This window comes from Coenobita brevimanus, chromosome 90 (assembly GCF_032717465.1).
Source record: "Coenobita brevimanus isolate Jiangsu-jjx chromosome 90, ASM3271746v2, whole genome shotgun sequence".
Lineage (NCBI taxonomy): Eukaryota > Metazoa > Arthropoda > Malacostraca > Decapoda > Coenobitidae > Coenobita > Coenobita brevimanus.
Genome location: NC_137043.1, coordinates 31796391 through 31819538, shown reverse-complemented (window position 1 = coordinate 31819538; position 23148 = coordinate 31796391). Strand labels below are relative to the sequence as shown.

The 23148-nt window shown below is 38.8% G+C and overlaps 1 protein-coding gene across 1 annotated transcript in view; it reads left to right on the top strand.

Moving 5' to 3' along the window:
- The window catches only part of LOC145411661 (multicopper oxidase 3-like), an 81127-nt gene extending 58204 nt beyond the window's left edge, over positions 1-22923 (top strand). Inside the window, exons 4-16 of the mRNA XM_080281666.1 lie at positions 651-797; positions 1118-1275; positions 7103-7155; positions 8795-8964; positions 9464-9574; positions 11452-11575; positions 13283-13413; positions 15380-15466; positions 17189-17399; positions 18479-18691; positions 19641-19738; positions 21815-21935; positions 22529-22923. Coding sequence (XP_080137792.1) covers positions 651-797; positions 1118-1275; positions 7103-7155; positions 8795-8964; positions 9464-9574; positions 11452-11575; positions 13283-13413; positions 15380-15466; positions 17189-17399; positions 18479-18691; positions 19641-19738; positions 21815-21935; positions 22529-22923 — 2019 coding nt within the window. The remainder of the gene's footprint in view (positions 1-650; positions 798-1117; positions 1276-7102; positions 7156-8794; positions 8965-9463; positions 9575-11451; positions 11576-13282; positions 13414-15379; positions 15467-17188; positions 17400-18478; positions 18692-19640; positions 19739-21814; positions 21936-22528) is intronic.
- Positions 22924-23148: the final 225 nt, after the last annotated feature.

Here is a 23148-nt window from a genome sequence, read left to right as displayed (position 1 = left end):
TCCATCCAGTCATTCATCTACCCATTTACCCATCCATCAACCCACCCACCCATCCAACCATTCATTTACCCATTCACCTATCCATCAGCTCTCCCATCTACCAACCAACGCAGAATAGTCATGTGGTACTATCAATATAATGCTGCCAAAATACGTCACCGTGTTGAAGAGGTTAAGATTATATGATGCACACCATGTGAAGCGCTTACCTGACCTTTCTCATTCATTATTTTTTTTTTTTTTTAATAAAGACCTACGGTCTGTACTGTATATTTTTTCGTTTATGTAATTTATTCGTAACTGTGGTCGAATCGATGTATCACTCTTCTCACTCCATATTTTTTTTTCAATTACTGTTAACATTGGTGCAACAGATAATAATACTGTTCCAACCTTTTCTTCTTTATCATATTCTCTACATATTTTCCATATAATCGTATTCTCAGTATACTCACCATATAAGAGTAATTTTTCACCCTTGGTATAATCGCTTTCTCCTTTCAATCTCCATATAATCCTGTTCTAAATTTTACATATAATGGTATTCATCATATATTTTCCAGTTATCCTTTTTTTTTATTTAATCTTTCACCCCATATATTTTCCATGTAGTCATATCCCTGCAGTAATTTTTAACAATGTGTATGTAGGTAGAGTGGTACACAACAATGAGCAAGGCGTGCTATGGATGCCCGTTCAACCTAACAGACTGCACACTGCCGCACTGTGCACACGCTGACGGGCTGGAGAGGCCACTAGTCACCGTCAATAGGAGGCTGCCGGGACCTGCTATACACGTGAGACAGCTCTGTGTTTTCTGCCGATAGTGTAGTAGTGGAGTTAATGGTGCTGGTAATTAACGTTGCCTGGTGCTGAAGACGAGAGTATAGGTAGTCATAATGCAAACGTTATGTTGAGATAATGCTGACCTTTTTTTTTTTTTCTTTTAGTCTTTACGGATGACCAACACTTCAGGATTTTCATCTGGTTATTGCCAGAATTTAAAAATAACATGCTTCTGGATATTCTTAGTTATTATTTCTCATTTCATGGGAATAAGGATTGATAGGATATTGATGATATCAATAATAATAACCCAGCAATCCCTCATCAATAGGTGTGCCTGTGGGATGAGATTGTGGTAGATGTGGTGAACGAGCTAGGCAGTGACTCCACCTCCATCCACTGGCACGGCCTCCACCAGCGCGGCACTCCCTACATGGACGGAGTGCCATTCTTAACCCAGTGCCCCATCACAGCAGGCACTACATTCAGGTACAGTACATTTACCTCAGAAACGTCATGCCCCCTCCCCATCCCTGCATACGGTACAGTCACGTCCTGCACACAGGCGTACCTATACATCAACAAAGTGGCATTCCTCACATAGTAACCCATCACAGGTCGCTGGAGTGGCTTAGTTCTATCAGGTGAAAACAGACGGGTAACGTATAGTAAATTGGCCCCTGAGTAGCAAGGAAGGACACACTAAAGCAAGAGTGGGAGTTTCCGTAGCTCCTCTTATTTAGCGATTTATTTTTGCATTCGAACCACCTCATTTTAGTGGCACTTATTATTGCTTCATTTTTCCTATCTCAAGACGATTTTTGTTAAATGTGGTAGAGACTTAAGGAACTGGAAGGGTTAGATATAGGCTATTTTTCTTTAACCCTTCGTTACCAGGGGCTTTTCCCAAACTGAATATAATCGTCTGGAAGTAGGAAGAATAAAACAGTAAAAGTCATCATTGGAGTGAAGGGGTAAGCTCTCATTTTCTTTGATGGTGAACGTTAAACTTTCATTTTTTGTGTGCGTATATTGTTTTTGGCCTTTTTGACAGTGAATTAGATGCTGTCTTGAAAGTGGAAGAAGGCATGGAATAAGAGACTTTTAAAAATGTACGTAGGAAAGCGTGGCGATGCTTACTTCCACTTAATATTCAACATCCTTCCTGCGATCACAAACACTACTGCGTCACGTGGCTATAAACGCCTCCACATGGCCATAACCATCTCCACATAGCCGTAAGCACCTTACATCATCTCTCTTCATAGTGATGGTGATGATGATGATGATGATGACGATGACGGTTGTGTGCTGCCCAATCCCATCCCTCTTCTTGATGATGATAATGATGATGATGATGATGATAATGACGACGACGGTTTTGTTCTGCCCAGTCCCGTCCCTCTGATAATGATGATGATGATGAAGCTCCTTTTCATTAGGGATGTTGTGTATTGTCCTGTTTTTTTTTTCAGACTTTCTCTTTTCTTGTCACGGGATCCTACCTCACCCCAGTCTTAAATAATCATCCACAAAACCCATCATCATACCACGTAAACACACCTCTAATACCATCACACCAGTCCTGCATAAGACAGCCCTGGTATATATGCAGTATAGACAGTGAGTGCTTTATGTGGGTGCGTGGCATGAAAGAGAGAGAGAGAGAGAGAGAGAGAGAGAATTGTCTACCCTGTTCGATTAAACTGGGTAAGTAGGTCATTATTAGGCCACAGGTTGCTGGGTAGGTAGGTAGGTAGGTAGGTAACTAGGTAGGTAGGTGGGCTTGCATTGGTGTGGCGAGAAATGAGGGTCAAGGTCGAGCTGGTGATGCTACAAGAGTCTTAAAACGTTTCAGATCATTACTTCTAAAAAAATATATATATGAATGGGATTGCTCTCTCTCTCTCTCTCTCTAATAATCGAGCTATGTCTGTAAAATGTCAATACTTTTTTTTTTCTCCTTTTTAGATGCAGGAGTATCCAGTGGGACGATTTTGTCTATACGCTCATTTTATTTTCATTTTTTTGAGTGAAGACCCGTGTGCTGAAAGATCACTTTTTTTTTTTTTTTTTCAATTCATGGCCAACTTGCGAATTTGTGACAGTGAAAGTTTTCCTACTGTGCCTGTTCTCACTAGGAACTTTATTTCATCATCATCATCACCCTAACCACTTTTCTTCCCACCCAAGGATGGGGCGAGGTACGGTCAAGAGGCAAGGGAAAAAAAAAAAAAAAAAAGTTAAGATAATAAAAAAAAAGTCTACGGGCGAAAATACCCAAGCTTTCTTTAACCTTAGCCGCTTCAGCCAGAGGACTTCTTTCTCAGTAATATTCTTTTTATTTCGTGTTTAAGGGGTTAATATGTTCTTTTAATTTTATTGGACGCTAAAGATGTACAGATAATAATAATTAATAATAATAATAATAATAATAAATAATAATAATAATGACTGGCTTCCTTTTGGGGATTGCGTTACCTTGCTTTCACTCCTTATATTTTTTGCCACTATTAATACCTCAGAAGACCTACCCGCGTCGTGAAGAGGTTAGAAGCAGTGTGTGTGTGTGTGTGTGTGTGTGTGTGTGTGTGTGTGTGTGTGTGTGTGTGTGTGTGTTTATCAACCCCTTCAGTACTATGACGCGCCTTGTTTCAGTCTTCCCGCCGTCTGACTGCTTTATTAAGTTTAGGATAGCTTGATCAATGAAAATACGGTTATTGTTATTATTATTGTTATTATCATTACTACTACTACTACTATTATTATTATTATTATTATTATTGTTTGTTATTATTATTATTATTATTATTATTATTATTATTTTATTATTAAGATACGGTAGCTTCCCTTCTTCCGACCTCTTCGATCGGATTAATTTTCTTACTCTTACTCTCCCCAGACGATTTTATTCAGCTGATGACGCTCCTAGTACTGATGGGCTTAATGAAGGCTATATCTAACTCCTCCAATACTAGAAGCCTGCTCAAATTTAAACAAAATTACCCAGAAAAGTAGTAAGAATGTGAAAAATACGCCATCAGCTTTTTTCGTTTCTTTTATACGGGGACGACGTTCATGGGTTTACCTGGTGTCACCGGACGATTATATTCTTCGCTTCCACCAGACGATTTTTGTTAAAGGAAATACCGTGTTGAAGGGGCCAGTTTTTACCAGACTCAGATTTTTCTTACGTTCAACCCCACCCGTACGATGACTTCTTGCACAGTTAAATTTTTGGTACCTTTTTTTTTTCTCCTTTTTTTTTTTTTTTTTTTGAGGGGTGAGATGTCTAGTTCTTTACAACCCTGGCAGCCAGAGGACGTCATGAATAGTTTATCATTATCACCAGACGATTTTATTCGGCTTAGGAGAGCGCCTTAGTAGAGGTGTTGATTTCTTGGGAGGGGTGGTTGTTATATGTGATTAAAATCGTTTGGTAGCAGGAAGAGGAGAGTTAGAAAATGTGGAAGTGAATGTGAGGCTCTTGTCCAGCTGAAGAAAATCGTCTGAGGCTAAGAATAAAATAGTTTGGATATTACCGTAATGGAGGAGGTAATGAAGGCTTTATCTGACCCCTCAATTTCGAAAACCGTCGTAAACTTGGTAAAATCGTCTGGAGATAGCAAAAATATGAATGAAAATAGAGATGACGTCCTTGGGCTAAAGTGGTTAACCTCATCACTACGAGATCTTCCCCAAAATTAAGATCATCATCATCATCATAGTTATCGTCATCGTCTTTACCATCAACATCAGCATTATTTTAAACTAATGCTTTTATTCTGAATTAATTTCCGTTTTAGGTCAGTTACTAGGCACCACCACTATCACCATTACCACCACCACCACCACCATCATCATTCTCGTTATCCATACCACTATTACCACCACCGCCATCATTCTCGTTATCACCATCAGCACTACCACCATCACTATTATTCTCATTGTCACCACCACCCTCACCATTCTCGTTGTCACCACCACGCTTACCACCACCATTATCATTCTCGTTATCACCACCACTCTTACGACCATCATCACCACTACCACCACCACCGTAATAATAGTCATCATCACCACGACCCTGGTTGTCGCCAAAAATTGTGGTGGATAGGCTGTAGTTATATACCATTGTTATTATTGTGTAGGTTATTTTTGTGAGCCTGTAGTTTGAACAGTGTAGCCTATTGTCAAGTTACCCACGTGAGAAAGCAATTGCAAAGCTAGCGACCTTGACATGAATTGGTGTTGCAAGCTTCATAAACACTGTCACCGGCTTCTAAATTGATATGGCACGGGGGTAATATTAGAAGTCGTATTTATAGAAGTTCCCAAGTGTTTTCAGAATAAATAAGCCACTTGTTCATTGGACCGTTTTGTTTCTCTTGTTTAATTATTTGTTATGATTTTTTTCTGTGAAGTTTTTTGATAGCTCTATGGGCAGTATCACAAATGGGCCTTTGCAGATTTCTTAACTCTTCTTCCTCAGCGATTTAGTCTCATAATTACACTTCTTGTATGTTATTGATGAAGTCGACTCGATTCTAAACGATAAAAATGACACAGAGAACGTTAAGGATTTATATGCATCAAAAAAATCGCTAAGGAAAAGGAGCTACAGAGTCTACAATGCGATTTATAATACAGACTTATGAATGAAAGCAAAACTATGATACACATCTTAATGCTTAGGGAGATTATACATACGACCCCTCCGACCTTGGGGCTTAGATAAGAGGCCAACAGTCGTCATTTTGGACCCGAATACTCCCCTGCTTTTGGTTTGTTTATTATTATCATTGCTTGTACGTAAGTTTTATTGGTAAAGTAGACCGCATTAATTTCCTCACTAGACTAATCACACTCCTATTCATCCACTGAAAAAAAAAAAAAAAAATAAAGGCACTCAAGTTAGACTATGTACACAATATGGCGGAACTGTCCCTTTTCTGGCGATGGGAGACACCGATAAACACGGAGATGATTCCACACCTTGCCTTTCACCTCACCTCGCGCCGCCATGACTCGACACATTTACCCCATTTTAACGTTTTCCTACTGTGAGAGTTCTATTGTTTGGCAGGTTCGTGACGAATGAAGGACTTCTTTTTATTTCCATTGCTGTATTAGGCTGTGTGGGAATTTTTGCAGCTGTCTGGGTTCCTTTCGGCCAAAATTGTCATGTTCTTGGCTAAATATTCTTGCTACGGGGAGGATTTCTTAACACTACTTTCTTGGTGATTCACCGTATTTGTCAGTCACATGTTTGTATCCTCATGTAAGTTACTAATGTAAACTGATTCCCTTTTAAAATCATTAAAATAACATGAAAGCGATGGCGGATCCAGGAGGGAGAGGACATTGGGCACATACCCTAGTAACAATAGTGCGGTAATAATAATAATAATAATAATGCGATGATAATGATGGTGATACATACGGTAATGCATGTGGGTATGTTTAGTCGCGTAATAGTAATTATTATTTGACAGTTTTAAGTGACGGCATTTATCTCAGTCCTCATGTGCTTTTGGTGACTTAGCTGCATATGTACGAGTGGACTTCAACCATGTGTGACAGAAGGGTGTGGCAGTGTGGGTAAGACTCACGCACCACTAATTCTCGTTGTTCCTTGGTGTATTCTAAAGAGTGTGGTGTGACTGCAAGTCGTTCGTGGAAGATTTGGGATACGCTAGCAATGTGTGTGTGGTGTGGCCTCGTGTAGTTAGTGGAAGCTGTCGGGTATACTAGGAGTGGGGTGTGGATATAAGTGGTTAGTGTAATATATACGAGTTAGGAACGCCTCCCGAGTGTGTTGTGTTTGTAAAGTGTGGTTAGTGAAAATTTGTGTGGTTGGTAATTTTATCCATTTTGTAATCAGGGTGTATTCTGTTGTGCAAATGGACACTAACTATACACATGTGAGTATAACACGTACAGGCAGCTATGAAATTTGACATACTGAAATTGAATACGTAGGACAAATGTTTACTCTAAGTGCCGACTGCTTAATGAATACCAGTAAATCAGATCATAATAAATCAGCTTTCTGGCTTATTTACTTCTTGGTAACATGCAGGCAAAGGATGAGGGGTGGGTGAAGGTAAGTGACACATGAAAGACTATAAAAGGTTTGCTTGTTTGTTGTGTACAGATGATTTGGCACAGAATTTCTTTACCATTTCAAGGTCGTCCCCCATTCGTGATTGGCCCACATTTTCACGCCTCCCCTCCCCCTCTCTCTTTTATTCCATTTTCACACACACGTGTTTATGTATTATTATTTTATTATAATCTCATCTTTGTTTTGCAGATACCACTTCCTGGCGGACCAGCCTGGCACCCACTACTGGCACTCTCACTCCGGTAGGTGGGGGGAAAATTGTTTTGAACCTTGGGGGTGTTGTTTTGAACCTCAGGGATGTTGTTTTGAACCTCAGGGATGTTGTTTTGAACCTTGGGGATATTGTTTTGAATCATGGGGATATTGTTGTGAACCCTGGGGATGTTGTTTTGAACTGGGGATATTGTTTTGAACCTTGGAGATATCGTTTTGAATCTTGGAGATGTTTTGAATCTTGGAGATATTGTTTTGAACCTTGGAGATGTTGTTTTGAACTTGAGATATTATTTTGAACCTTAGCGCCATTATTTTGAACCCCAGGGTTGTTTAAAACCTAAGATATATTATTTTGAACCAAGGATATAAGTTTTGAACCCAGGAGAGATTGTTTTAAACCCAGGAGGTGATGCCTTTTTTTCTGGAGATGCTTAGAACACGGGGTTATTGTTTTGATCCCCGGACATGTTTTGAACACCGGAGATATTGTTTTGAACTGCTGTTGAACCATGTGTATTATTTTGAACCCTAGAGTTGTTTTGAACTATGGAGATATATTGTTTTGAACCATGGCAGTATTGTTTTAAAGGGATTATTTTGACCCAGGGAATTATATTTTACAAACCAGAGTCAAGCTGATTTTTTTTGCAATTTCTTTTCTTCATTGACACTTGAAAAAAAAAATATATATATATATATATATATATATATATATATATATATATATATATATATATATATATATATATATATATATATATATATATATATATATACCCAAGATTGTTTCTAACCTTGGGATTTTCTTTTCTTTTTTCAAATCCAGGGATAGACGTATTTGTATCCCCCTTTTTACTGATTAAACAACGAAGTTTTTTTTTTTTTTTTTTTTACATTGAAGATAAGAGATTTTATGGTACACTTTACAGTAGGATTTTTTTTTTTTAATTTTATAATTAATTTGTAGACTACTACTGTACTTTATCAGCGGTTTTAACTCTAAAGTTATTGTTTGGCTTAATCCCGTAAAGGGTGGTTACAAACAAATCGCCCCCATGTTGTCCAGTCCCCTGCCATTTCGCTGCCCTCCTCCCAGCTTCCACCCCCTCTCTTACCTCTGTACTCCATCCCTCCGTCGCATCCTCGGTCTCCCAGTTAATGCCCCTGGTAACATTGTTTCAGACTCTGGAGATATTTTTCTCAGCCTGGAGACCTTTTTCTTATCTATATTTTTTTTTTTTTTTTCCCGGAGATAGTTTGCGACCCTGACAGTGAATATAAGACTTATTACTGATATTTTATTTCAGCTAACCTTGGACAGTTATATTTAGCCCACAGATTATCACTGCATCCAAAGAGTTGCAGATAATTCCTTTGTATTAGCGTCTGGTATGGGGCACTTCATTGCCTCAAGGTTAACTAACTTACCAGTAATAAGACTTGTCGGTAATAACTACAAGATGCACTATAGTCTGCTATCTTCACTTTAACTAGACATTAAATTGCTATCTCTCCATCTTGAACACAGTGCTATGACAAGAGATTAATACTAACACATACTGCTAGTCACAAAGAAGTGCTACCGAAACAATGCTGGATCCTTTTGTCTGATCCTAATTTTGTTTGTTTTACCTGTTTATCATCTGTATATATATGTTTTGTCAGGTTTACAGCGGACGGATGGAATGTTTGGGTCACTGGTGGTGCGAGAACCAAGGCAGCATGACCCCCAGAGCCACCTGTATGACATTGATGACTTCGCCCATTCCCTCGTCATCACAGACTGGCTGGAGGACCTCGGCATTTCCAAGTTCGTCAACCATCACCACACAGAGGTTAGGGAAGGCGAAGTTAACCTTGTCAGTGCATGTGATTTATAAGGTAACTCTTCTATTCTTACTACAGTACTATCAAGTGATTTATTCAGGCTAGGAGTGGCATACCATCATCATCTGTGAGTAAATACAGTATATCACCAGCAACTTACTCATGAGAAATGTAATGTTTGCATGGTACTGCGAGACTATTTCAGTTTTAAAATGTATTTTCACAGTATACGTGTATAAGGACAAGAATTGGTTCAGTTAGCTTGGTGGTGAAAGATTAGGTATATTAGCCTATTGACTATGTGTTTCATTTCAGCAAAAGTGTTTAGTGTTGCCATAGTAAGATAATGAAGTTCTTTCACTGCAACTACAGTAGATTACTGGAAGGTTTCTGCCGTGTATCAAGAAAGTTTTTAACCTTTTGGTATTATCCCACTCATGTCTGTTCAGAATAAAATGGAATGAGTACTTTGTGTAAGTTTGACAAAACCTGCTTATTAACCCACAGCACGACAACAAGCCCTACACCCTGCTGATCAATGGGCGAGGGAAACATGTCAAGTTCCCTCAGGATGGTTTGGATTACTACACCCCTGTACACGAGTTGGTGATCAAGCCGGTGAGTGGATGACGAGAGAGAATGGATGGAGCAGAACTAGAGTTGGATTCTCATATATGAAAGATTCCCTGTTGTAACTTAGATTTTATTTTTGAGGGATAATATGTGGTAGATATTGTACAGGAAAATTCTGCACTATACTTTCCATGTTCTTCCTGCAGAAATCAGATATATCCTATGATGATTTGCCTCTTATATCCAATACAATATTTGCTTTTGTAGGGGAAGCAGAACACGTGGGAAGTCTGCATTCTCATTTTCTTTTCCATCCTGCAATATATATATAAATATATATCTATCTATCTACAGCCCGACGCCCTAATCCCACAAAGGGTGGCCGCAGACAAAATGCCTCCAAGTCGCTCTGTCACCCACCATTTGACTACCCTCCCCCCAACTCACCCCCCCCCTCCCTCATATACCTCTCTACTCCATCCTTCCACCTCATCTTCGGTCTACCCCTCTCTCTCCCTCCCTCCACCTCACCTACATACACCCTCTTAGTCAGTCTTTCATTCTCCATTCTCTTCACATGTCCAAACCACCTCAGTGTATTTCTCCTAATCTTCTCAACCACATCCACATCCACCCCACAACGTTCCTTCACTTCTTCATTCGTCATATATATATATATATATATATATATATATATATATATATATATATTCATCATTCATTCATTGCCAGACGCCATGTATCCCAAACGGGGTGGCCAAGGGCTTAGAGTTGTTTTACAGGGAGGGGCACTAATCCTCCACCAACCCCACTTGACACGTGTATATATATATATATATATATATATATATATATATATATATATATATATATACTGTATTATAGTTACGACTGGGAGTAGATCATAAGTTTGTTTATGAATCAGGAATCTAGGATCAGATAGGGATCTTGCAAGTTTGCAGGATAAATAAGTTCCAATAGCAGTTTACTGTTATTAGAAATTGTTTTATTTTCTATGATTTCTCTTTAATATTCACTTTAGTTTGGTTATGAGATGTATAGTAACTATGAGTGAAGACAAAATTATAAACCAAAAATCTTGTACTGTACGTAATTTTAGCTTAAGAAAGTTTGTATAATTTTATTGTATGGGACAGAGAAAGGGAGAGGAGTAGGTGTAGAGTGCTTAAGTGGATAAGGGGATTTAGAGAAGGAGAGGTGTAGAAGGTAGATGGTTAAGTGGGATGAGGACTTCTGATGGTGGAAATGATTTAGTTAAGAATTAAAGTTAGCAGACTGTTGAAATGGAAATGAGAATATGAAGGCAGAAGATAAAGGAAGATGAATTGCTGGAATAAAAGTGAAAATTTGGCGAGTTAAGAAGTGAGACTCTGAGTGGTCTGTTGTGGTAGTTGGAATGTAGGTCATCTTCATTGTATGTCAGTTTGAATCTCTAAGAGGCAGAGCTTTTTCACTAAAGTACTGGTGCTGTCTCAGGCCCCCCCCTCCATTTTAAGACATGAGACATTAATGTTTGTGATGGGGTTTGCTGTATAAATGTTAGCCATGTGATGAGTTTATTGTTCTCAGAATGTAACATTTTGAAAGTCAGTAATTAAGACATAAGATTAGGGATCTGCACTGAAGAGTGTTTCATACTATCTTGTGGCTTGGGAGGAATTCAGTAACCTTTGTCATGGTAACCATAAATACTTACAACCCCCTGATTTCAGAGTTCAGTAGTTATTAGCATTATGGAGCTATAGTTGCTGGTACAGTACACTGAAAGAGTTGTGGGGTTTGAGTATCTGTTATTGGATTATTAATTGACGGATACCAAAATTAATGGACTGCAGAGGGTGAAGTGACAGCATGTGGATGGATGAATAATAACAACACTAATGCCGTCATTATTTCCACAGGGTAAACGTCACCGGATTCGAACCCTGAGCAACAGCATACAAAATTGTCCAATCACCATCTCTGTCGACAACCATACCATCACCCCGATAGCCACTGATGGCAGCCCCATCTCTCCCCTTCAGGGTTAGTAGTATTGTTAGCAGGAAGGGGTAATGGAGATATATGAAAGAAGGGCCCTTGAAGATGCAAGTATTAAGAAGGATTAATGGAGACACAAGAAAAAGGGGCTTATGGAGTTACAAAAAAGGGGCTCATGGAGGCACAAAAAAAGGGGGGGTGGAATGGAGATATATGAAAAAAAGAGGGGTAATGAAAACACATGAAAGAAAAGGCAATGGAGATATAAGATGGAAGGGGTAATAGAAAGACAAGCAGTCCTTATTATGAGTCAAGGGTGTGTTCCACAGTACCTGTATCACATTTTTCATATAGTTAGTACTGTGCAGGAGGATGAGCTTTCTAAGGAGTGTTGGAATTTAGGAAATATTGAGGGAAAGGGGCAAAAAATGCATTTCAGGTGAGGAAGAGGAGTTGCATGATGAGGACTAAAATATAATATACAGAAAAGGACTGAATTTGGATGGACAAGGGAAGATTGAATTAGAAGAGAATGCTGTGTAGCAATAGTGGTAGAAGAGAGGGAGTAGGAGATGAGATAGAAACAGTACTTTGTGATTTAATTGGAGATTTGCTAGAGAATTAGTAGGCTGGGCAGGAACTGGAGAAGAGTGTTATGGAAACTATTTTGGGTAGAGACTTAGCAGTAGAGTTAGTGACGAGGTAGACACACAAGCCGTTTTGGTGAATATTGGGATTTTGCAGAGAGATTAAGGAGGAGCGAGTTTGGGAGGACAAGGGGTATTACTTATTGAAATGAGTGGGAGAGATGAGAAAGTAGAAGGGGTAGGGGGAAAAAACTTACATGGACAAGAAGTGTACTGAAGTTACAGAAGTGAGAATTTTAAAAGTTTTTAGTAGTAAGTGTGGTACATGAAAATATGAAAGTGGAAAGTGTTATGAAAGGCGGGATTGGTGATTGAGGGAAGACTATAGAAGCAGAAATTGGGAGAGTGAGAAAGAAGGTAATAATGTTAGAAAGTGGTGAGTATAGTGCAAGAAATTATTTATTGAGGTGATTCATAGGACTTAGCAATTTGTATGTATACTGTCATAAGTACAGTATTATGCCAATACAGTACTCCTTTTTATACAGTAGGTTGTAAACTCTTCCTACTATCATACTGTTTTTGCTTTTCTTCAAATCAGCTCTGTCCGCTTTTCTTGTTGGCTCTCACCTGTTTCTTCCCGTATCTTTTTGTTCCTCATCTTTCTCTGTTGTAATCTCTTATTTTTGCCATAGTGACATTGGGAAGGTCGTCCAGTTGCAAAGCACCACACTTTCCAGTAAAGTTCTTTAAATAGGGGCAGTATAATACTAAATCCCTTAGGAAGTGTTTGTAGCATTAAAATGCATCATCACCTCACAGGTAACCAAGCATTTTTGTTTTTCCCCCCACCCTACAGTGCCTTCTCGCAGTATTTTTTTTTTTTTTTTATACTGTACATTAAGACTGGGTGAAATTTTGAAAATATTTTATTTCAACCTCATATATGTATATCTGCTATATCTGTTGATACAACAGGAGCATTTAGAAATATTTCTGTACATTCAGAGATATCTGTCTCATGAACAAAATATGAACAACAACAACACATGATTTCAGAACCATCAGGCACCTGGCTATGGTAGCCAGGTCTAAAAGGATGAAACAGTATGAACACCAGCAATGGAAACGAAACTAATGCATCCACTTTTTTTCCCTTCCACAGTGGATTCCTTGACCATCTTTGGAGGTGAGCGTTGGGACTTTGTGATATCAGCAGACAAACCTGTTGCTTCCTACTGGATCAGGTTCCAGGGACTCCTTGACTGTGATGATCGGTTTAAGTCTGCATATCAGGCAAGGCACTTGAGCTTTTGATGATGTATTGTACTGAAGTGTGGATGATGTAATAATCTCAAGTATGATTTTTTTTTTTTAAATACTGCAAGATGATGTTGGTTAGCTTTATAGAGGCCCATCATAATGAAGGTGATAGACAAAGATTTCACCATTAACTGTATTAGAACAATGACTTCTTTTAAACCTTATTCATCCTGTTATTTATAAGGAAAGTTAAGCAATTCCCATAATGGCATGTAAAGATCAAGATTGGTCTTTTGATGCATTAGAAGGTCACTTATCCAGGTGCCTGCTTCTCTTGATGCATATCCTTCCCATAAACTAGTTCAACACCCCTTATTCATATACTCATGCAGTACCCATATTACCAGTCTTTGCTGTATTTGTAGTAAATTGTTTATTGAGCACATTTTCATAACTATATTGTTCTCTCTGTTTTTGTAATCCATGTTGTCTAGTGTCAGAATACAGTAGTTGGAGTGGTAGCTGTACTTTGCACATATTATTTTTCCAGAGGTGGCTGGGTATATATATATATTTATATTTTTTTTAATGGAAGCACAGTACTTTAAAGGTCATAGGCCAGTCTCCTCGTATTGTTGTGAAATACAGTAGACAAGCCTTAGCCTCCTTGATCATGAATGAAGTACCTTTAGATTGTCTTCTGTTTCACCCTCATGATAGTCTTCTATGATAGTTGATCATCATCAGTAGCTACTGTCTTTTTATTTTCCATTAAAGAATGAAGTGCCTAAATGAATGGTTCTTGAATATGGCAGTCTGTTATCTTGTTTTTTATTTTTCTTGGATGGAACAATTTGCAGGCTCCTGGCCATTGATTCCATCATCCTTGCAAAAAAAAATTAAAAATGTACAGAAATTGGAAAAGAAATGCCTAAAAGTAGAAGCGTCAGCAGGGTACCCATTGGAGCAGGACACACACATCCATTCACCCATTGTTTGGTAAGACAGTGACAATAACGGCCAGTACCTTATTGTCTTTCTGGGACCTTGGAGAACCCAATACATTACTAGGCTGCCACAATGCCAATCACGTAAGCTGTAGGAGACCACCAATGTTCTTGGCAACATTAAGCATGTCAGGAGAACCTCCCGTCACCACTTGCCTTTAAACCATGGCGCAGTAGTGCTCATCTTTCCCCAGCCAGACCCCCATCACTGCTGTACCCCCAAAGTAGTATATGATATACTTGCAGATTGAAAAAAATTTAAGTTACAAGTGGGGGGGTGACCTTACATAAAATTAAAGTGATCCAAAATGCCAGATGAACAGTCCCTTGTATACAGAGTACTATTGTGTACTTAGGCTTTATCAGTAGCTTCAAGATGGCATTGTTATAATCCTGATCATCAGTATAGTTTCAGGTATAACCCATGTCTGTAAGATGAAACATAAGTTTGCAGGATATAAAGGAATAATGAGGTTCTTGGGAAAGTCAACCCTGAGAGGATTTTTTTTTTTTTTTTTTTTTTTTTTTTTTTACAGTAATGCTTTCAACGCAAAGCAGAACTCCATTACAGTGAAATACTTTAGACGTAGCATGTATAGAATTATAGGTAGGGGAAGGCACTCAAACTTCATCATTTAAGCCATTTTAGTGTTATCTCACTGAAATCCAGAAGAGCAAAATACTAAATTTAACAAGTAATGCTTGGAAGCATTTAGACACAAAGGCTTGGTGATTATACAGCAGCTTCAAACTGTATAATAGAATGTTACAAATTAAACACAACCACTTGTGCCCCAGTAACATATCAGTTGATTGATTGTTAAGAGAATGTTATTTGTAGATGAAAACTGGTCTACCGTAATTTAAAAAATACCTGGTACTGTGCAATATCCAGTGGCACAAGTACTGTGAGTATTAGATGTTTGTATGTTTGTGGAGATTTACTTCTCCATAACCTAAGATAGTATGTCTAACTTGCTTGCATCTTTCAGGTTGCAGTGTTGCGGTATGAGGGGGCGGAGGGTTTGCCTGGCAGCCTCGAGGATATAGACTACAGCTCAACCATTCGCCCAGGCCTGGCAAGTGACCTGCTCTTTTATTATATACTGTACAATTAGTTCTTAATTAATTATACCTGTTTCATCCATCCATCCATCATCCAATCCTCAGGTCACCCCATGAGGAGCATAGAAACCCAAGGCTAGGCAAGTTGGTCGTGACATTTAAGATGAGAGTGACCAGCCTCACTCATCCCTGAGTGACATAATGTGAACGGTAAACTCCAGCCACCCTTTGAATATAAACCTATACAGGCTTAATCTGATTGGAGTTCCTTAATTACCTGCTGAACCACCAGGCGCCATAATTTGATTATATGGTTACCGCCCAGCGTAATAAATGGTTTCCTGATGTACAGGAAACCATTTGGCTTGTTACTCAGTGTAGAGTCACTCACAGGCAGAAGGAAGAGGAAAGAATGAAGGAAAGAAAAACAGAAGAGGGAGTGTATAGTCACCCGTAGGCAGAAGGAAGAGGAATGAATGAAGAAAGGAAAGACAGAAGAGGAAGGAAGGAAGACGGGAAAGGATAGACACCCAAAGCAGCACCACATTGAGTGAGTGGTTGATGAGCGCTACCACCTACCACAAAAAATTGTTTCACTTTAAAATATTCCATTATTAAGTTGCTGACGAATAATAGCATATGTTTCACTGACAGTTGCTCATAATTAACTATAAACTTGGTTTAAAAAAAATAATAATAATAATAATTGTTTTTGCTTATACTATAATCCTTTAGTCATGATTCAGAAAGTGTGTGTCACTTTGAGCTGCTTTATGTAAAGAAGCATTTTGCCAGCATGCATCTTAGATTTTAAGTGAATACTGACTGTATAGACTTTTACAACTCACAAGCAATCCAAGTCTTCTGTTGCTCCACAAGAAGTGTAAGGGCCCATGACTAGGCTACTCATTCTAGACATTAAAGGTGAGGGGTACGAGTCATTCGTCCTCGTCACGGTAAGAGAAAAAAAAATGTACACTACTTGTTTATTAATCTTTCTGCCTTTTCCTCACTTCCTCCCTTCTTTCCTTCCTTCCTCTTATGTAATTCTTTCCTTTTCCTTCTGTGTATGGGTGACTTTACATTGAGTGACAAAGCAAATGGTTCCTGTACCCCAGGAAATCATTTACTACACTGGGTGGTAGCCATAAAACCAAACCATGGCACCTGGGGGTTTAGTGGGTAATTGAGGAGTTCCAATCAGAGTAAGCCTGTGTCGGTTTATATCCAAGGGTTGGTTGGGGTTTATTGCTCACTAATGCCACTCAGGGATGAGTGAGGCTTAGCCCTGGGCTCCTTTGTTCCTCACAAGGGCAACACTGGATTAGATGATGATGATAATGATGATAAATGATTAACCTTTTTGTCTGTCACTCCATCTGTCTTGCATCCTTTTGTTGACTGTTTAGACACAGCTTACAACCAATTCAAGTTCTTTATTGCTTCACAAGAAGTGTAGGGACCCAGGACTAGGCTACTCATTTTAGACATTTGAGGTGAGGGAGACCAGTCATTCATCCAAAAATTTCTGTAAGAGAGAAAAAAAAGAAAAAAATATTTACTTGTTTATTAATCTTTCTGTCGGTCTGTCACTCTGTCTTGCATCCGTTTGTTTGTTATCCAATGTATTTAATGGTTCCTATGTTACAGAAAACCATTTGGCCTGATAATGCAGTGTCATTGCATCCCACTCATTAAAAGCAGAAAAACAATAATGAGTAAACTTTTCTCCACAGTTATTGAACAAACTGAATGCAGCCCCAGGAGATGGCGTAACCTTCCTGACCGCTGCTGATGTGCGATCCCTGGAAAGCATCTCCTATGAGGGCAGTGAAGGCAAAGACAGCCTCAGTCGCACCCCAGACCACCAGTTCTGGCTCAACTTTGACTTCTACTCTAAGGACAACCACCTCTTCCATGATCCTGACTTCTACCCCTTTTTTGGAGGTTCGTCAAAATTGTCACACTGTTCCATTTTTCTTCTCAGTTTTACCATGTCACATTATATTATGCTCCAAGGAAAACAACCTCTTTGATCATTCAAATTTTTATCCTTTTGTTTGGAGACTTATCTTGTCTCATACTGTAAAATTGTCTGTTGGTTAGATTACATGTGTTTTCTATAATAGTTTGTATTATTCAGATTTTTTGTTTATCATGGTCATTTTCTGATAGTTTACATCATCACAGTTAATTCTGAGAAAATTAACTTTATAAGATATATATCTGTATATTATTAGATCTGTGCCTTCTTTTCATGATTACTATATTTTAAAATAATTCTTCAGAATAATTGTTACTGGGTCATTAAGGAGTTACAGTGTTTATCTATTTTCATCTTATACATACCTGACACCATAGTTTGGAATCTCATCCATGGTGGAAGTAACAAAGGAGACTAATTAATTACTTTCTTCAGAGGCTTGAAGTGCTCTTCATGTTCGGGGCTATAGCTTCTCTTTGCTGGCAGTGACCAGTTCAGTATCATTACTGCAGATCAAGTCATGTTAGATATTTATCTGCATTACCATATCTCTGAGCTCCATTTCCTAACCTTTTTCTCCTCTTACCACACAGTCCTACCACTAACAACACACATTATCATAGTAACACCACTGGTTACATTCACTACCACACAGTATACATAACCATACTACTAGCCACTCAGTTGTACAAAAGTTTACCACACCCCCACATCCTATCACACCATCCAATAATACATTTACAACACAAAGCCCCACACCTACCACACTACCCAATCACACAGCTACACAAGACAAGCCCACACCCTACCACACCACACCCAGTCCACTGCTACACCTATTGTATAGTCACACCACACAGTCCTACCACATTACTATGCCAAACAGCAACACGTCAACAGCACCCCATACTTGCACTCCACCATACCACATAAATACACCTCAGTTACACCACACCGACATATTATCACTACCCCACCCTCATCTACACCATTAATTCACACCCCTACAGTGCCCCTAACTATCACATCTTTTCTACTTCAGTGAAAGAGACGATGCGACTGTACATGCCACAGATCAACCATATTACTCTGCGTCTGCCCTCCTCCCCACCCCTCTCTCAACCCAAGGACGTAGATTCATCAATGTTCTGCAACTCCACTGCTCTCAGGAACTGTGGTTCTGAGTTCTGCTATTGTCCACACCTCCTGAGTGTAGAGCGAGGCAGCCTTGTGGAGATCATATTGGTGGATGAAGGTGAGTGAAGGGATTGGATCTTGATAAAGGGAATTTAATCAAGAGGTCTTCCCTATGAGAGCTTTCAATATCTCCTTCATTATGAGATGGCTCCTCAAAACTCATAGTACAGTATTAGCATCAGTCATTAGCAAGGTTGTAATAAGAGACATTATCATACTGACTGGGTGGATGGGAAAAAGCGGAGAAGAATAACTTCGTAAGTTTGTGAGGAGGTACTGGCAACAACCTTCCAGTTACAGCACACAGTTGGATCAGTGATATACATTTGTGAGGAAATACTGACTAAGATTATCCATTTACACAGCAGGCTCACTCTTGAACAGCCATCCTCAGTTGGGCTTTTACCATGCATATCTCCTTGAGACTTTTAAATACATTATACCCATGCTTCTCAAATTGATTTGCTCCTGGACATCACCCTTGATTTTTTTTCCCCTGTCTATGCCCTCATCGCTTTTAAATGCAGTGTGTGTAGGCTGCTCAGAGTGACTGGATCTAATGCTTGAATTCATCTTATTTAGCATTTCTTTAAAAAACAACAACTTTAGCAGACTTCAAGTCTTAGGTTCTTTCTTCCATAAAATAATAAAAAATTGTGGTTGTTTGTGGTACAGTAATAAGTTACAAAATTAATCTACTGTATTTACTGTATGGTGTTATTGTCTCAAGAAAGGTCACTTGTCTTCTCCATACAGTATAGTTACATCCTCTTTAATGAAATCAACTCGTCTTCATCATTGTTCTGCATGTATGTGTGTTGGTACATATGCATATGCCTCATGCATCACACTTATCAAAATTAGTTTCTTTTCCATATCAACATAGCCCTGAAAAGTAGGTTGCATTGTTAGTCTTTGTGACAGACGGATAGGTAATCTGGTACAGTTAGTGAAATGATATAAATCCCCTCTCCATGATCTGTTTAATACCTGCCTTCCCATCACAGGTGTGGTGTACTGGGCAAACCACCCCTTCCACCTTCATGGCCACAAGTTCCACGTGTTGGCGATGGGTCGCTTGGGGGAGAACACCACTATGGCAAAGGTCAGTATATAATTAATGTTGAGAAATATTTATAAAGGATACTAACCAGATTAGATGAAAAACAAGTCTCCCTAATACCAGCTGTTACCAGAGGTTGTAAAGTTGTTCATATTTTGCCACCTTTATGTTACATTGTGAAGTGCATGGAAAATTTTGTTAGTGAAAAATGCATATTCAATCAGTTCTTTACAAAACAAAAGCTTAGGAGAGTACTGTACTATGAATATGGGCCTTAATGAGACATTGAGCCTGCACCTGGTAGGCTAGCGATTAGGATGCCTCAGTTTGAGTGACCCCCTTACATACAGTAGGTTCAGTTCCCAAGAGATGACAGGTTTTTTCATCATGTAATACCACCAAGGAGAGTAAGCTTGTCAGTTACCTTTCAGTGTACCGAGCTGCTGTAGCCTAGTTTTAAGCCTCTGCATCTGAGAGGGGATAAAATTGGATTGACTTACCGTTGTTATTTATATTTATTTATTAATTTTTTGGAGGGACAGGTTGACGAATGAAGAAGTGAAGGAACGTTGTGGGGTAGATGTGGATGTGGTTGAAAAGATTAGGAGAAATACACTGAGGTGGTTTGGACATGTGGAGAGAATGGAGAATGAAAGACTGACTAAGAGGGTGTATGTAGGTGAGCTGGAGGGAGGGAGAGGGAGGGGTAGACTGAGGATGAGGTGGAGGGAGGGAGTTGAGAGGTATATGAGGGAGGGGGGGGGTGAGTTGGGGGGAGGGTAGTCAAATGGTGGGTGACAGAGTGACTTGGAGGCGTTTTATCTGCGGCCACCCTTTGCGGGATTAGGGCGTCGGGCTATAGAAATAGAATAGAAAAAAAAATTTTTGTCTGTTTATCCTTTTGTGTATGACCCTCAGATATCATATCATGAATATGGGCCTTAATGAGACATTGAGCCTGCACCTGGTGGGCTAGTGATTAGGATGCCTCAGTTTAAATGATCCCCTTACATAGGTTCAGTTTGCAAGAGATGATTGGAGATTTTTTCATCATGTAATGCCACCAAGGAGAGTAAGCTTGTCATTTACCTTTCAGTGTACTGAGCTGCTGTAGCCTAGTTTTAAGCCCCTGCATCTGAGAGGAGATAAAATTGGATTGATTGTTAACATTGTTTATTATTATTTATTAATTAATTTTTTGTCTGTTTATCCTTTTGTCTATAACCCTCAGATAACATATGATTACATTATGTTGTTGTAGACCAAGTGGTTTACCAGTATACTTGTTTACTTTATTCATACTCTCATTTCTCCTGCATAAGCCTTGGGTTTTTAATTGCTGTATGTCTAGATATTCCAGACTAAACAGATCACACAAGTGACTTTTTTATGTTCCAGAGAAGTGTAACTCTTATATAATGGATAGTATGTGTTGAGATCATGACAACGTTTCTCAAAAATCAAAACGATGCAGATTGTATAGACAACTTTCTTAATAACTCAGAACCATGCAAGTTTTGTAGATAGGTTTCTGAAAACTCAAACCATGCACTATAAGGTACTGTATTTAGATAACTGTCTAAAGTTTGTTTAGTTTGATCAAGTTCACTTTTATTTTAATGCCACATCTTAGTTTGTCCAAGCATGACCTACAGCACAGAAAGTCCTCATTTGGCCATATTGAAAGAACAGAGAATGAGAGATTGATAAAGGGAGTTTATGTAGGTGAAGTGGAGGGGGTGAGGGGAAAGTTGAAACCAAGGATGATATGGAGAGATGGGTTGGAGAGGTATACAGTATCAGTGAGAGGTTGTGAGTTGGAGAGGGAGAGAGCAGTCTAATGGTAGACAGAATGACATGGAGATGATTCATTTATGGCCACCCCTTCTGGGATTAAGTCATCTGACTGTAGATAGATAACTAGAAGTCCTTATCATATGTAGCTGCAGAAATATTGTCACTTAAAGTTTTATGGTACCTATATATCTGATTTGCCAGTTACCCCAATATACAGCCTTGAATGTATGAAAAATTTTAACGTTTTGAAACACATCTTTTATTATAACCAGGATCACTTATAGACAATAACTCATTTCTGCTTTTTCCCTGTTTTCCCAGATCAAGGAAATGGATGCCAATGGCCTTATCCAGAGAAACTTTGACCGTCCACCTATGAAGGACTCAGTCACAGTTCCAGATGGCGGCTATACAGTCATCCGCTTTTGGGCAACCAACCCAGGTCAGAGAGGAGTCAGTTAGAGAATGGGTGCTGTGTCAAGTGATTCTGAGTTATTACGGATAGTTTTCAATTTAATAAACCTAAGTTTTGCTTACATAAGGTATTGGTGTAATAATCATAATTATCATCATCATCATCATCATCGTCATCATCATCATCATCGTTATTAACATCATGCCAACTTTTTTTCTTTTTGTCACCAAATTATTATACTCAGTGTATCTGGTGTGTTTTTCAACAAAATAGGTTTATCTAGTTTCCTAATGCATAATCTAGTGTAAATTATTAGTTGTTCTTTGAGTCTGCTGAAGTAGTAATGAATAAACAAATATTTCATCAGATTTCCTCATACATAATCTGCTGTTAATTATTACTGTAGTTTTCATTGGATATGCAGAATTATACAGTAATGAATGTACTCTGTATCTTTTGTATAGGTGTACAAAGCCATATAAAGTCTTTCATAGTTTCTTATCAAGCAGTACAGTACTTAACTCATTTAATCTTCATATCATTCTTACACCACACAGTCACACTTTGTTAGTGGTGTATATTCTGCCTTCCTGTATCTCAATTTTTATCTTATTCTTCAGGGTACTGGCTTTTCCATTGCCACATCAGCTTCCATATGGAGGTTGGGATGGGACTTATATTCAAGATTGGGGATGAATCCATGGTTCCCCCAGTGCCACAAAACTTTCCCCGCTGCGGCCACTGGACTCCGGAACCTGACCCACACTTCAAGACAAAATTGATGAAGCACCTTGAGACACTAGATAAGCCCAGAGTTAATGTGAATGTAGACCTGCTGCCAGGAGGTGACAGGAAGGGAATTTTAGACCCCGGACCAAGCTATTCCACCCCAACTCAAGAACATAAAGAGACCAATGAAATTATTGACCACGAGGCACAACATTCTGAGGGAGTTCGAGCCTCCTCAGGTATGCTGTTCCTAGTGTTTGCCTTCCTGTCTTTCATGTTGGCATAGGAATAGTAAGACTGTGTATATAGTTATGTTAGAATTGATATATTTATCGTAGTAAGCTGGTATAAAACTTATCACACAAATACAGATATAAATGTATGAATGTAAAGTAGCTTTACATTAATTTAGTGAGTAATACATGATGTGGTGAGGTATATTAGTAGAGAGTGTGAGAGTACATGAGGAGTTTATTAAAATAAAAAAACATACTAAATATTGGAAACAGTT